Source organism: Diuraphis noxia, unplaced genomic scaffold (genome assembly GCF_037042655.1).
Source record: "Diuraphis noxia isolate RWA-SAM2 unplaced genomic scaffold, SU_Dnox_SAM2 contig0004, whole genome shotgun sequence".
In the NCBI taxonomy this organism is placed as follows: Eukaryota; Metazoa; Arthropoda; class Insecta; order Hemiptera; family Aphididae; genus Diuraphis; species Diuraphis noxia.
In genome coordinates this window covers 5,967,650-5,985,012 of record NW_028301714.1, presented here as the reverse complement: position 1 = coordinate 5,985,012, position 17,363 = coordinate 5,967,650, and the positions used below count along the sequence as shown (strand labels likewise).

At 27.4% G+C, this 17,363-nt stretch overlaps 2 protein-coding genes across 2 annotated transcripts; one reads left to right on the top strand and one right to left on the bottom strand.

Annotated features, from left to right (window-relative positions):
* Positions 1–533: 533 nt before the first annotated feature.
* On the top strand, positions 534–4,577 carry LOC107169367 (uncharacterized). The gene is made up of 3 exons (XM_089227532.1): positions 534–847; positions 2,455–2,821; positions 3,495–4,577. Exons 2-3 carry the CDS (start codon positions 2,463–2,465, stop codon positions 4,381–4,383), a joined length of 1,248 nt encoding a protein of 415 aa, XP_089083658.1. The 5' UTR covers positions 534–847; positions 2,455–2,462; the 3' UTR covers positions 4,384–4,577.
* A 4,351-nt stretch (positions 4,578–8,928) lies between these two features.
* On the bottom strand, positions 8,929–11,895 carry LOC107169369 (uncharacterized). Its single transcript, XM_089227385.1, has 4 exons — positions 11,629–11,895; positions 11,132–11,552; positions 10,595–10,706; positions 8,929–9,887 (listed from the first exon to the last, which is right to left on the bottom strand). Coding segments are annotated over exons 3-4 (483 nt in total). The 5' UTR covers positions 10,597–10,706; positions 11,132–11,552; positions 11,629–11,895; the 3' UTR covers positions 8,929–9,406.
* Positions 11,896–17,363: the final 5,468 nt, after the last annotated feature.

Sequence of the window (17,363 nt, the reverse complement as noted above, 5' to 3'; positions counted from 1 at the left end):
ATTTTATTCATTATGCAAATCTTGCAACAAATTCGTTGAACCCCAAAATTGAATGATATGCTTAAAATACGTAATTAATATTTAATGAATATATATATATATAATAATTTATAGTTGATGTTAGTTTATTACTCAATGAATATGTTATCTTAGGATTGAACAGGTTGTCGCTTGACCATTCTATCAAACCTAACCGGGCTAACCGTAGATAATTTTCCACAATAATTTTATAGAATTTGGAATGCATATTATATTCGACCGGTCTATTTTATTGGTCATATTTTTTTTTTCTGCGGAACCGAAATCCGGCTTCTAGGAATTATATCTCGAAACAGTGAAAACCAAGGTCGTTCGATGACCAATCATCGATCTACCTCCATAGAACAATTTTGTCAATAAGTACTGCCCGGCGCCCGCCAACGTAGAGTAGTACCGCGGAACATGTGAAATATATGACGTATAAAATAATATTATGTATTCTGTGATAATACGACTTGCGAGGGATAAATTTTAATGAGTTGCTTGAGAGTTGGGACAGACTAGTCTGCGGACTGCGGCGCGTAATGTATTTAATGTACACAGCAAGTTGTTATTTCCTCTGTAATTCACGATAACGATGTTAATTGTTGATAAAATGTTATCATATTGCGGCAGTCGAAATCGTCTCTATGCACTGTTATCGGATAATAGTCATTCTGCGGTAGTGCGGTACAACCATAGAATAATATTATAAAAATTATTATTAATAATAAATATTAAATGTATTATTAATAGTATTCTATGGTACAACTCTGTCGGCCATCGGTTTTCGTCATCGTATGGTCCAAAACAATCATTGAGATTTGAGGTAAATAAATAATATCATATTATAACGTTGTCTGGATGGTGCATTGTATACTGCTACTAGTGCTACTCAAAATTCTATTCAATCCTTACACTTGGGCAGTGGCGTGGTAAACATTTTTAACCATGATGCACATTGCACATATTTCTGTACCTAATATTTTCAATCACCTCACCCGGCCGAGGAAAAATGGCTAAAAATCACATTCGGCTCGTCACTGTACTTATATGCCATTAGGTTCTTGCCGCATCATGATTATTCTGATTCTCATAGTTTCCATTGAATTGTGATATGCTCAGCCTACCCGTAACTCTTTGAAAATGACTATTGTTACAGATAATATAATATATTTTAATATGTTATATAAATGTTAATATGTTTGTGACCAATTAACTAAATTTAGTGTAATAGTGTGTTATGACAGCGGAGTAATTGTATTTACAGAATATTTCGGATAACTAAATCCCTAAATCTCTTACATAATTAGAAATATTATAAAATTGGTACACATATTTGTACTTGTATACTCTGGTGTTCTATACCTGCTTTTTTGGATAATGCACTCAATAAAAATTACAATTAACAATTTAAACTATTAGAATGTCTATTTATTATTCGTGTAAAAACATGATTTATTCAATAAGAACACAGAAAATGATTCCTAAATGAAACACCACTAACATCAGTCTTGTACCAGACAAACAGACTGCCCTGTTACCGTGGTGCTTACGTTCTTAAATATATTTTTACAAATACCTACCACAGCTCATTTGCTTCATTGGTCTATTATTACGAAATTGATTCTTATTGTCTTTGTTTTTTTATAGTCTAATTTAATTTGTGTGTGTGTGCATTTAACTAGTTGGCATACACAACACTGCTTAATAGTGTATGGTTTGGTTACATTTTATCACAGGAACACAATATAAATACATACCTACATTTACCCATTTAACATTATCTAGCCATCTAAGTACTATTAACTGTCATGCAGCGTATTACTTATTTGCATAAGCATGCGCAGATCTTCTTGGCAGGGGAGGCAAAACCTTAGATCCAGACTCCAATCCACCCCGCCTATTTTTCCCAGTTAAGACCTTGATGTGAGGCAACAATAATTTAAATTAATCCTCACACAAAATCAAGTATATGGTTCTATTAAATCATGATATTGTTCTATGCGGTTAAGAGTTGGATTAAACATAAAATTATCAAAAAAGTTTTTAATAAGTTCTTTCTAATAATAATATCTTTATTTATCAAGGAATTATAATAAAAAATAATTAAAAATATATAGGTAATGAAAAAAAATTTATAAATTTGAAAAACTTTTAAAATAGGTAAATATAATATGTTTTATTGATGTTCCATAGTGTAGGTACCAGTATACCAATAATGAATATTGAACATTTGAACATATACATATAATTATTTAAATGTTATCAAAAATTGGTAGGTAAAGGTAATATAAGATCTTGTTGACGCAGAAAATCTTGCAGGGGAGGTAGGTGCCTCTTCTGCCTCCCCTGTGCGCACACTTATGCATATTTGTTTTCTACATTAGTATTCTTCTTGGCTAATTTAATATTATTTTTTTTTGTAATTTGTAGGAAAAAAAATGAATGACACTGTGTCAGAAGAACCCAACATAGAACATGAACCTAAGATTTCTATCGAATTAGATGGAAGTGTAATTGAACTTCCGTTATCAACTTTTAATAATATACTTGAAAAAGAAATCACTAAATTTATCTTGAAAAGAGAAACTGATGTGAAGGATATTATTGACCTTAATGAATTGGTAAATGTTCAGAGTTGGAGATTAAAATTTAAAGATTTGGAGCGACAAGCAATATTACTTCATTCTGTTCTTCAACGTTTGAAGAGAGATTTAAAAGACAATAGACGTGCACAACCAGAGAGGTGTATGGCTGCTTCAGTTTCTCAATATGTAAACATTTCAACAAAAACACCAATGTAAGATATTATGTATAAAAAACATATATTAGTATTAATTTATATTATATAAATTAGCTCTCCCAGCTAAGCCATATATTTATGGTTTTAATAAATATATTTGTAAAACTTGTTGAAAATTGGCTAATAGATCTGCCTCATAATTTGAAACAGACAAATCGTTGAAAATACCAATATCATCTCAAAGGATTTTTGAATTTCTTTTAAAAACCATTATTCCACTATTTTTATTAAAAACATTTTAAAATTTTGTTTTAATTATTGTACTATTTGTGATTGTAAAAAGTTCTTTGATAAGAATTTTCCACTTGTTTTAAATTGTTTAACGAGTCTACAAGTGATAAATTTGAATTTTCAAGCTTTTTGATGCTTTAATTTATTTACAATTCTTAATGCTTTTTGCTTCAACTTCCAAGTTTTCTATTAAAATATGCAGGATAATACGCAAAAAATAATCTTATAAACAGTTATCTACTTTCTCAATTTTTAAAATTTTAATAAATAATAATATTGAGCAATCATATATTTATATTGATCATTCTGGATTTAAATGTAACTTCACTTATTAATTAGGTAGGTTTATCATACGTTTAAACAAATATTTTAATGCACCCTAAAATAAACATGTTATACTATAGTAGCTAATATTTATTTACTTCAACTATTTTTTTAGGGCCAATGCACATATGAATTCTAATGATGAACTTCAAATATTTACAATATCTGATAGTGATGATGATGACTCTATCATCATAATTGAAACGTCAAAAACACAAACTGAAAATGAAAATGTTATTGATTTGATTGATTCAGATGATGATACCCAAAACTTGAGTGTAAAATCTAATCCAGACCCAAAATCAAAATCAACAAGTGTTTCTATACCGGATCTCAAAATCAATGATAATGATAATGTATTGCCAATTAATACAGAAGCCAGCAAATCTTTAAATAATGGAAAATGTTTATCCACAACTGTTCGTAAACGGAAACCTGGCCCAAAATCAAAGACAATGTTTGTTGATGATATAGTTCCTGAAAATAACGAAACTGTTGAGAAAAAAAAGCGTTTAAACGAGTGTGATGATATTAATAACAAAGGGTCAAATTCAAAAAATGTGTTAAATTGTAATTCCGCAAAAAAATTAGAAGTTCCTGAAAAGTATAATCATAATTTTCTCCTCAAGTCTTCAAGTTTAAAGTATCCACCACCTTATCCTTCAATCCCACCTCATAATAATCAACCTTCATGGAAAAACGTGCCACCAATACCTAATATGACAATCAAAACTTCAGGAAATAAAGTGACATTAACATGGGACTTACATTTGACTTGGCAGACAGCAAAAATCAAAATGTATGAACTGTTTGTATGCCAAGAGACAGATGCACCTCCAAAATCTTCAATGTGGAAAAAAAAAGGCGAAATAAAAGCAGATTTGTTGCCTATGGCTTGTGAACTAGAAGTGTTTGAGTTAGGATATATTTATCATTTTGCTCTGAGAGCGGTAGACGTCCACAACAGACGAGCACCTTTTGCTCTACAAAAAACTAAGATTTAGATTATCTAATTGTTTGTATCTGTTTTGTGTTAATTTTTTACTATAAATAAGTTATGAGCTAATTGGTTATGTATTGTAAAATAATAATTTTAAAGAATTGATATATCTCTTTTCTGAATAATTTAACGATGAATTTATATTTTTAACAATAAAGTATGCAAATTGACACTTGTTGAATTTGTTATATTGTTAACTTTTGTCAGTTGATATTTATAGTTCAATTATAAAAATACAAGATCCAATATTACATAATATACTTAATATTTTTGTAATTGGTTAGGTTAGGGCTTAAGTTTTCGATATTATAGAAATTATAGAGTATTCACATACTTGTGCATTCCTACAATAGCGTATTAATCCTATTGGCAAATACAATAAACAGTATAAGTGGGTTTATATGTTTTTAGTAAGTATTAGTAAATTGCAATTCAAAACATATTACCTACCTACATAGTATATACAGGGTGTCTCACAGAGATCTGACATTCTGACAAATGAAATAACTTTTGTTCTAATCAATATTTAAAAAAAATTTCTTTTAAATATAATTCATAGACACTATTTTTTTTATTGTATTTATTTTAATAATATGTGATGTATAAACTATAAATTACTATAATTTACCTAACGAAAATATTGATATTTAAAAAAATTGTGAAAAATCAGCCTTTTGACTTAAATAAGTGTTATTACCATATACATTTTTCTGAAAATTAAATTTACAAATTGGCTATATTGAATATTTCGAAGAAAAAAAATTATCAATTTTTAAGTTTTTTATTTTCAGTATTGAAAAATAAAAAATTTATTCTAAAAATGTAGCGCAAGTGTCTATGGATTATATTTAAAAGACATTTTTAAAAAATATTGATTAGAACAAAAGTTATTTCATTTGTCAGATCTCTTTGGGACAACCTGTATTTTACTTTTCCACAATAATTAATGATGTAAAATTATAACAGCAGTGCTTAAAACTAATATTACATCATTTTTATTAAACATTATACTCGTGCATGAACTACTTTTTAAAATTTTTTAAACCTAAGAAGTTCCACTTCTGCACATAGCAAGATGTTTAAAAATTGTGTACCGAGTCATAGCATAATAAACAAAATATATAATAATATATTATACTGATATACTTTGGTCAATAACTTTTACAAACATGGGTTATTACTTGTTAAAAATCTTTTTTTAAATAACATTCTTTATATAGTTTTCAATGTTTGAATGAAAGAGTGCAAAAACATGTTTAGTGAACTCCGATGTTTGGATAAAAGGATGAATTAGGTAATCTATAGAATCCATATAATATTATATGTATTGTATGTGTTAAGACTAAATTTTCTGTTAATATCCTTATTTTTTATTGTCAGTTTTACAATACACGGTTGCAGAGGTGTCATTTCAACTTTTTACTGTTGGTGATGTCAACATTTTTGCAGGCCATTTCAAATCATTACCAATCTACAAAACTTTTTTTGTGTGTGTGTGTGGGGGGGGGGGGGGGTCAGAAATTTTTAGAATATTTGTATAGGTTATTTATTTATTACATTAACAGTTGACTAATCGTAAACAAACAAACAAAAACAGAAACAAGGTTGAGTATTCTGACTAAATTATTTGTCCAATCCAGTTTGTTTGAGGAATGAAATTATGTTGGGGATTAGCAGGTCCAAGGCTCTCAAATATATCTTCAGATAGTTGGTTGCTGTCCCTTGTTTTGCGGTGTGTGTTACATTCGGTTATATGTTTGATTGACAAATTGACACCACAAGAGATGCGTGTGAGGGGTTCCTCTTGGGACATTAGGTAACCATGGGTGAGTCTGGTGTGACCAATTCGGAGGCTGTTAATGATGGTTTATATTTTATGGTCTGAGTGGTCAATGTAGGGTTGTTTTCTTAATTTCATTAAGTTAAGTTTATTGTGTGGACCATACATTTTGCCAGGATTGTGCTAAAATAAGTTTTATTTTGCGTTTTACATCTTGAATGGATATGTTTTCGACATTGCCGTTTAGGGGGCTGTTGATGCTGTTTTTTTAGCTAGCGTGTCAGATTTTTCGTTGCCTTTAGTAATGAGTGGCCTAGAATTCACATTAATTTGACTGCATTTCTTTTGGCATATGGTAGGCAGAGATGGCAATATGTATTTTCTTTGATATGTCATTGGGATTGTGTGAGTTAGCAATACTTGGGATTGAGCTTAGGGAATCACTTAGGATGATAAAGTGGTTATTTTGTTTATCCAGTGAATATTCAGTATAGTTTATTATATAACATCATGTATATAATATATATGTACATATATATATAATGTTGAAAATATCACTATTATTACTATTTTAGTCTAACTATTTTTACTTTTAATGTACATATTTATAGTTATTTTGTGGTTACCAATGGTATTTATACTTGGTAAATAAATTAATAGATACTTTAGTAATAAAACACCTTATTGATCCTAACCTTGAAACCCCCCCCCTCAAATCATGCTCATGAAGGTTTATAATGATCCATTTGTCTACAAACTCAATCTGTTACATTAGCTACACTATTTTCAGTTTAATCTTTCATTAAAATATACTCAATATTTGTTGAACTATAATAATCATCAATATTATCTATTTATTTTACTCATATATAATTTAAATGATCTATCTAGTGAATCTAGTCCATATATTTGAATAAATAAATAATCAGTAGTGGCACATATAGAAATTTTTTCGGGGGGGATGCAGAAATAAATTTTGAAAAATGTATCTGTAAATAATTTATTAATGAAAATGTTTTTACAATTTAACTTTGTTGGGGGGGGAGGGGTAGAACCCTCGTATCCCTTTTGATATGCCACTGAGTGTAATAGTTTTTAAGTTTTTGTGCATTTTAATAAAGCCAAAATCTCAGAAGTACCCATCTTTTTCACAGTTGGCTTTAGTAAGGTTATTATTGCGTTCACATGAATTACTGATTTAATATTTGAAGCATTTGATGTTAAGTTTTTACCTCTTTTAACTCTTAATTTAAAGTGTTTTTATAAGTCATTAAAAATCTAACTAGTGTGGCTGTATAATATGCTGCTCTAGCAATTAATTTATTGAATGATACTTAAGAGGACGCTACATCCGCATGCGTTGTCTCCATCTTACAAGTGCGTAACATAACAATTTGTATGCTCAGCAGATCATGTTTAGCTCCGTTAGTTTAAAATTTAGAGTAAATTGACCTCTTACAAAAATTAAAGGTAACATTATTATCGAGGGCATGACGTATGCTTTTTATTATATTTTAATTTTAAAGTGAGTTATGTGTGTTTTAAAATTGTAAATTGTTTGTATATCTTAAAATACTCATAACTCACTTTAAAATTAAAATATAATAAAAAGCCTACGTCATGCCCTCGATAATAATGTTACCTTTAATTTTTGTAAGAGGCCATTTTACTCTAAATTTTAAACTAACGGAGCTAAACGTGATCTGCTGATCATAAAATTTGGTATGTTACACACTTGTAAGACGGAGACAACATATGCGGGTATAGCGTCCTCTTAAGTAAAAATACCACTTTTGAATACTCACTGAATTACAGGTTTGAGTTGGTAGACATACTCAAATTGGTAAAAAGGGAATAGATCTAAATAAAATTTTTTAGGTGAATAATAATATATACAAAGGACAAATAAAACAATTTCTGTTTCTTCTAATTGTTTTCGTCCAAATTGAGATATGCTACAATAAAGTAATTTCTAAAAGTTTCTCTTTTTAAATTACTGTTTTCAACATGTTTTCTATTGAGTTCTATTTTTAAAATAAAGTGAGTATGAAGGGCATCAACCAAATATATCATTAGTGACCGTCCTAAAAAAAAGAACAAACAATAGAATCTTTTTGTCTAATAACCACAAAATAATTAAATAATTATTTCAATGATTCTATCCATTAATATTATTAAAATGTTATATAGTTGTTATGTATATTTATATTTTTTTAACTATATTCAAATTTGCCTGAAAAAAGTAGTTCATGTTTTATGAAATTGTCAAACATTTGTTTTTAAAACCTGAATTGAAAAATGAAAAGTAACTCAAATTGTTTAAATCAATATTTTATAATACCCTAATAACCCATGTATTATTACTGATTTTGCAGTTTCAGTTGGTGACTCTCTTGATATATTTATCCAGCTTAAATTTGATTATCATTCTGTGCCTGATGATCATAAGCACGGTCTCACTTTTTTCTTAAATTATGCATTTAATCAAGATCTGATTTTTCCATATTTTTAAGCTTGAGGTTTTCGGAACTACTTAAGTAGCTTCCTGTAATTATAAATAAATTATGAGAATAACTTTTTTGAAAATATTGATATATTAAATTATAAATTCAGTGTATTTTCAACCGTATTAAAATGTTACATTACAATAGTCCTAAAAATGGTTTTAAAAAACCTATTACAAAAATATAAAGTATATGTAATATTGAATCTAGTACTTATATATATGAACCATAAATATGAACTGACAAAATTTTACAATAGAAAAAATTCAATAAGTGACAAGTGGCATACTTTATTGTTAAAAAAAAAAAAGAAAGATTTATCAACTCTTTAAAATTATAATTTTACAATATTTAACCCATTGGCTTATAATTCAGTTACAATGAAAAATAAACAAAAAATACTTATTACAAATATATAATCTAAATCTTAGTTGTAGAGCAAAAGGTGCTCGTCCGTTTTGGACATCCATAATTATCAGAGCAAAATGATAAAAATCAAAAACTTTTAGTTCACAAGCTATAGACAAAATATATTATCTGCTTTTATAACACCTATTTTTTCGTATTTAAGTTCCAAGTTAATCTCACTTTAGTTTCTGAAGTTTTGACTGTCATATTAGGTATTGGTGGCATGTTTTTTCATGAAGGTTGGTTATTATGAGGTGGTATTGAAAGATAAGATGGTGGATAATTTAAATTTGAAGACTTGAGGAGAAAATTATGATTATACTTTTCAGGAACTTCTAATTTTTTTTTACAGAATTATCATTTAATACATTTTTTGAATTCGACTCTTTGTTATTAATATCATCACACTCGTTTAAACGCTTTTTTTTCTCAACAGTTTCGTTATTTTCAGAAACTATATCATCAACAAACATTGTCTTTGATTTTGGGCCAGGTTTCCGTTTACGAACAGTTGTGGATAAACATTTTCCATTATTTAAAGATTTGCTGGCTTCTGTATTAATTGGCAATACATTATCATTATCATTGATTGTGATATCCGGTATAGAAACACTTTTTGTTTTTGATTTTGGACCTGGCTTATATTTTACACTGAAGTTTTGGGTATCATCATCTGAATCAATCAAATCAATAATAATATTTTCATTTTCAGTTTGTGTTTTTGACGTTTCAGTTATGATGATAGAGTCATCATCATCACTATCAGATATTGTAAATATTTGATGTTCATCAATAGAATTCATATTTGCATTTGCCCTAAAAAAACAGTTGAAGTAAATAACTATTAGTACTATACTATTACATGTTTATTTAAGGGTGCATTAAAATATTTGTTTAAACGTATGATGAATCTACCTAATTAATAAGTGAAGTTACATTTAAATCCAGAATGATCAATATAAATATATTATAATTGTTCAATGTTATTATTTATTAAAATTTTAAAAAGAGAGAAAGTAGATAACTGTTCATAGAATTATTTTTTGCATATTATGATATTCATACATATTTTAATAAAAAAACTTGGATGTTGAAGCAAAAAACATTAAAAATTGTAAATAAATTATGTTTGATGTATGATTTTGCTTAAATTAAACCTTCAAAAAGCTGAAAAATTTAAATTTATCACTTGTAGACTCGTTAAACATTTTAAAACAAGTGGAAAATTCTATCAATGAATTTCTTACAAGCGCAAATAGTACAATAATTAAAACAAAATTTTAAAATGTTTTGATAAAAATATTGGACTAATGGTTTTTAAAATAAATTTCAATATACTTCAAGGTGATACTGAAATTTTCAATGATTTGTCTGTTCCAAATTACTCTGCAAATCCATTAGCCAATTTTAAACCGCTTATACAAATAAATTTATTAAAATCACAAATTTATGGTTTAGACGGGAGAGCTAATTAATATAACATAAACTACTAATAATATATGTTTTTTTTATAAATATCTTACATTGAAGTTTTTGTTGAAATGTTGAGCAACCAAACTAGCTATACAGTATTCACCTCTCTGGTATTGCACATTTATTTTCGTTTAAATCTCACTTCAAGCGTTGAATTGCAATCTTAAAAAAATAAAATTTATAAAAAGTACTTTTATATATAATATAATATAAATAATAGGTTAAAAATAGTTTTATCAAACATTAAATCATGGTACGGTAAAAACCTAATGGCATCTAAGTACAGTGATGAGGCAAACGGGATCTTTGACTCCTAAGCATTATGGTGGACATTTTTTGGGGGGAGGTGGGGTGATTGAATATATTATAACTGATAACATAAAACAAAAATTAAAATATTAACATAATAGGTAATCATGTTAAATAATGAAATATATTAAGGGGTTAAAGGGCGAGTAGGTACAGAATTTGATGCCGTGCATCATGGTTATTGGTTAAAAATGTTTACCACAAGTGTAAGGGTTGAATAGAATGTTGCGTAGCTACCTGGAATTCTAGGCAATTATAATATGATATTACTTACATACCTCAATGATTGTCTTGTACCACGACGATGATGAATACCACTGGCCGACAGAGATGTACCGCCGGATGAGCAATACAGACAGGGAAGGTACAAGTGCTTACTGCTTACAGTCTACAGACGATTTGATTGCCACAGTATGATAATATATCATCAAAAATTATTATCGTTATAGTGAATTACAAATGGAAATAGCATCTGCGTACGTTAAATATATTAAACACTGCAAAAATGATAAATGTCAACGGTCAACAAAAGTCTGTTTTTAGCAAGTTGTTTGAGCGAATCGCTCTTACCAGATTACTACTATTATGGTACAGTAGTGGCCAGTATCAGTAAATTAAAAATTTGTTTTATGGAGGTAGATTTGTGATTGGTCATTGAACGACCTTGGTTTTGACGGTTACGATATTATTATATAATTCCTATAAAAAAAAAATAGAAGTCGGATTTCGGTTTCAAGACAAAATTAACAACCAATAAAATAGAATACGGACATACATAAATACATTCCATAATCCATAGAATAATATTATTGTGGAAAATTATCCAGGTGATTACTGAACAACTGAACACTGATTAGATAGAATGATGAACGGTGAAGTGACACTGTGACAGTCTACACAATTCCGAATTACATTCGTTGAGTAATAACTATTATGAGTTATAAATTCTAATAAATGTCTTCATTAAATATTAAAATCGCGTTTTACAGCAGTTAAACTAACTACAGTAACTGCTAAGGTTAAACCACGGAATTCGGCCGGTAAAATCAGTGGGTTAAGCAAATACCGCAGGTATTACCACAGTCGTAAATTGCAATATACATGGAATGGATACACTGATATTCCACCAAATTGAATAGTATGTTCCCGATTTTTGAGTGCTCAGCGAGTGTCCATTCTGGTTATTCTGTGGTAATATAAACATGTTTAAATATGTCTATGGTGTTAATACCTTACTCTATGGGTAATACTCGACTCATAGATAACAGATAACACCTTGTATGCAAGGAATTAGAGCCACCATGGTTACCATAATGGTTTTTGTGGTTATGTCAAGTTTTATCATTCCGATATAATATTAATCATGCCAATTTTTTATTGAAACTTATTAATTTCAAATTCCAATATAGTTTCTATTTTTTCTATTATTATTGGCAATTGTAACTAACAGTTGTTTCGTCAGTTTTTTAAGTGTTTATTAAAAATCACAAACTTAGATGATATAAAAATGTTTATAATAGGTACTGTTCACAAATTATGATGCATATAGTTTATAAAATATAAATTTTTGATATTTTTAACTCAAAAGCGCGTATTTTAGGGAAATAATTCAGTTTTGGAATTCATTGAATTTGTTCGAGATTTGCCATCGAATTTTATGCGAACCTCATAAATTCAACAGTTGTGCGCACTAATTTGAAAAAAAATTTAATTTAATGTAATAACTTACTAATAAGTAATATTTACCTAGCTTGTTTACATAAAGATTTCATGAAAATCGTTCAAACTCAATTTTTAATGATTCAAAAACTTCCAAATGCTCGATTTTTTCAAAAATCATGTTTTTCAGTTTTAAATATCAAAATTGTATAGTAAATTCCGAAAAATAGTTTGGGAAATAAACTTTTAATGTGTACAGTGCCGTCATTTGGGGGGTGGCATGGCGTGCGGTTGCACCCCTTACATTTAGAATGTTACAATTGGCCTGCGCCTTGCTGAAGCCTAAAATAATGCACGAGCCACGAATGCACAATTATTTATATGATTAAAATCAAATTGTAATAACCGGTCTATAATGTATGGAAATAATTTAATGCAGAATAATATACATATACGTATGTATATATATATTTTTATATGGCCTGGTGAAATTTCAAAATGGCCTGCTTGAAACTTCACACACCCGAAAAAAAAACTGAAATGACGCCCCTGAATGTGTATACCGCTACACAGAATAATATAACAATAATCATCAGCAGTTTTGATGCTTCTGCAGGTAGATGACGCCCACATTAAATGTCGTCAAATAAAGACTAAAGAATAATTTAATGCAAGATAGAAATCACATCGTATTTGTGTACAAATTTTATTCAAAAAGTCAAAATATGTAAAGTATGGTAATATTGAATCTCTATTTCTATTTTTAAATGCTAAAATATATAAAAACTTAATATCAGATATGCTCCAAAAATTTAATTAGGGTAATCTATATGAATGCGTAATACATATTCCTTTTTAGATGAATCTTTATCTAATAATATAGATTAATAATTTATATATAGATATATCTTTATTGATTGCTATAATGCTATGTGCAGAAATGCAACGATCTTTCAATCAAGTATACGTATTCAGTAAATTGTTATTATTATTTTATTTCATTATTTTTAGTCTTTAACAAACAAATTATAAAATTTGGAACATTTCAACAATGTTGAATTAAGTTCAAAATATATTCATCGCTTTGCTCAGAATCTGAAATGAAAGAAAATTAACATCAAGTAGACTTCTCACTAAGTTGTAACCTAAAATAAATATAATCTAATTACTTACTAATACTAAAATACCTAATACAAACATTTCTGTTATTTTTCTTGATGATATAGTTTTGCATTTAGATATACCTACATTTTTACAGTTAACCTAATATTTTAGATTCTGAGCGGAGCGATGAATGTATTGATTTTACCATGATGTGTGTGTTTTTATTATTTTTTTTCAGGGTCAAAAGTAGAATATTTTTTTTAAATAATCGGGATAAACAAACTAAAAATTAAGGGGAAAACGGGAAATTTTACGCACAATCAGTTTTCGACAGAATCTATTTTGGTTTTTGATGTAACTTTAAAAGAGTTTAAAACAAACGACCATAGATACATGTAATTTTCACCGAATGTTTATAAAAGTATATTCTATCCACTTAGTTGAACTATTTATAGGCATATGGAATTTTCGATGATTATTAGTTTTTTAAAAATTAATATCGATAAAAATTTATTAATTGTTGGGTAGAAAAGCTTGAAAATTGAATACAAGGCTCCTGACATATTGTTACAATAGCAGTTGAAAAATAAAAGAAATACACAGTCAAAATTTTTTTTACAAGCATTCAAAGTTTGAATTTTGACAACATACGTAAAAATCACGAAAATTCATAAATTATTTTATGCTAGAAATTCATAAAAAATGTTCCTTTTATACTAAGATTTGAAAATTTAAATATTTTTACAATAGCAGTTGAAAAATAAAATAAAAATACGGGTAAAACACGATTGCGTACGTTCGTTATCGGCGATACCTTTTTAAGCAACACGAGTCCGTACGATTTTACCTGTTTTTTAACTACACGATTGCGTACGAAGTTTTAAGCGTTGTTGCCAATTTTCATACCGGTATACAGAGCCCCCCACAAGGGGGTCTGATGGACCTTGAGTACAGGGGCCCGAATAATTTAAGGGCCGGTGGGCCCGTTGAAATTTATTTGTAATTTTTGAAATTTTAGTAGAAATACTTATTTTATATTAATTAATATTGTAAAATAACATTTTATGAAATATATATTATATATATTATATAGTCATTTAATATTTAACCATTGTTTAAGCTGAGCTCAAAGCCCGCAAAATAAAATTTTAACTTAAAAAAAGTATATTAAATATAAATTAAAATATAGGTACTTCTTTTTTAATTTAGATAATATTGTAATAAAAAAATAGAAAATACATTATTAACTTTGGATTGTTTATGAATGAAATAAAAATGATTTGTTTAATTTTTAGTGCTTTTTTTGGATTTTTGAGACTTGTTTGGATTTTTAACTGTTTCTGAATTAAAATCGGTCTTATTTTATGAAATTATATTTTTTTGTCAATCAAATTATCAAGTAAGTTGTAAATGTATAGATTAAGTAAATAGAACGATTACGTTGATGCAACGTCCTTTTTTCACATATTTTTTTATTTATTTATTTACGATAATTTTATTAAAATAATGATTGAAGATTTATTTATTTATTAATTACTTTATATTATTAAGTTAATCTCATATTATTTATTATTTTTTTTATGTAGTGTTATTATAGAACTGTAAATGTATTCGATATTTATTATATTATTATTACATAACTAGTCGAAATAATGCTTCGATTTCAAACTTTGGGGGTGGTTTCCGATGTAAAAGTGAAGATCATTGGTGCATTATAGAGGTCAAAAGTAAACATTTTCCAACATTTATCAAAAAAATCGAGAAAAACAAAAATAAAATGACAGAAAAACGGGAATTTTTACGCAAAATCAGTTTTCGACCAAATCGATTTTTTTATATGGTTGTAATTCAAAAACTAATCACTGTAAATACTTGAAATATTCACCAAATGTTTATGTTAGTGTTATCTATATACAGTTAAATTTTCAAAAATTTTTGAGTTATTTATAGACCACTGAATTTTTAAATTTTTTTGAGAATTTTTTTTTGAAGTGTCGGTAAAAAAATGTTGGATGACCAAAAAAACTTGAAAATTTAATAGAAGGTTCCTTATAAGTTGTTCTTATTGTAGATAAAAAAAAAATTAAAAATCGTAAGTCACAATTTTTTTAATAAGCGTTTATAGTTCAAAATTTTACGAAATCTGTCAAAAACGCGAAAATTTGCAAGTAATTTTGAAGTTGAAAAATCATAAAAAATTTTGCGTTTATAACTAAGGATTAAAAATACAACACTAAGTTTTCCATAAGTTTTCCTTCAAGTAGCTATAGAGAAAACTCGAAGTATCATTATAGGAAAAATTTTAAGTGCGTTTGAATTTTAAATTTTTACGAAATAGCGTACCGATAACGATTTATCCTCAAACGATTTTAAATATTTGTTATTATTCAAAAAGTATAAGTCGTATATACTTGAAAATTTTATCAGTTACTTAGATTGGCATTTTATTTACATGATTTAATTTTAAAAATATTTTGACTTTTTTTGAGATATTTATAGACGACTGAAATTTTCAATTTGTTTGAAAATTTTTTTTGAAGTGTCGATAAAAATGTTTTGGCCCTATCAAAATACTTGAAAATTTAATACAAAGTTCCTCATAAGTTATTATTATAGCATTTGAAAAATAAAAGAAATATATAGTCACAAATTTTTTTTATAAGCATTTACAGTTCAAATTTTGACTAAATACATAAAAATTACGGCAATGTTCAAATCATCTTAGATCAAAATTCATTAAAGTTTTTTTTTTTAATTCTAAGATTTGAGAATTTAATACAAGGCTCATAATATAGTTTTGCAATAGCAGTTGAAAATTAAAAGAAATATATAGCTACATTTTTTTTTTACATGCATTCAAATTTTAATTTTGACAACATACGTAAAAATCACGAAAATTCGTAAATTATTTTTTTCTAGAAATTCATAAAAAATTTTCCTTTTATACCTAAGATTTGAAAATTTAATACAAGGCTCCTTACAAGTTTTTCAATCTTTATCACAAAAAAATGTCCACCGGAAATTCAAATTAAATTTTTATTAACATTTGAATTTCAAATATTGACAAAAAATCGTCAAAACCATGAATATTTGCAAATTATTTTGTAGTTCAAAATTCATAATATTGTTTGTATTTATATCTAAGGTTATAAAATTTAACACTAAGTTTTCCGTAAGTTTTGCTTCAAATAGCTATATAGAATATTTGAAGTGTCATTATAGGAAAAATGTTTTGAGCGTTTGAGTTTTAAATTTTTATAAAATCGCGTAATGATAACGATTTATCCTCAAACCAGGTATTCATATATCTATGATAATATAAATTATAAGGTGCTACACTACACAGGTGCTACACATAACTACACTAATTGATTAATTATGCCTTATGCAAAATGCGACTTAATTGAAAAATAAAATATTCATTTCAAAATAGAATATATGACAATATTAAAATATAATATATCCTAGACTGACAAATCATCTCCGTTCAGAATCATTTTTCGTATACAATGATACCTATCAATGCATTCAAATTTAATCCCATCCATTACAGTAACCTACTGTACAGCAGAGCGACATCTAAGACTTAGCCGCTTTTTTTTTTTTCTGAAAGGTACTTTTAACCCATCTACAAACATACGCAATCGTGTTCTACCCAAAATACATAGTCACATTTTTTTTTCGCAAATTATATTAAGCTAGAAATTCATAAAAAAAATTTTTTTAAATCTAAGATTTGAAAATTTT

What these genes read in the sequence shown, in the direction of transcription:
- LOC107169367 (XM_089227532.1), top strand. Translation starts at nt 2,463, where the DNA reads ATGAATGACACTGTGTCAGAAGAACCCAACATAGAACATGAACCTAAG. An exon ending in ATTTCAACAAAAACACCAAT is followed by an intron (nt 2,822 to 3,494) that starts GTAAGATATTAT and finishes CTATTTTTTTAG; the next exon opens with GGCCAATGCACATATGAATT.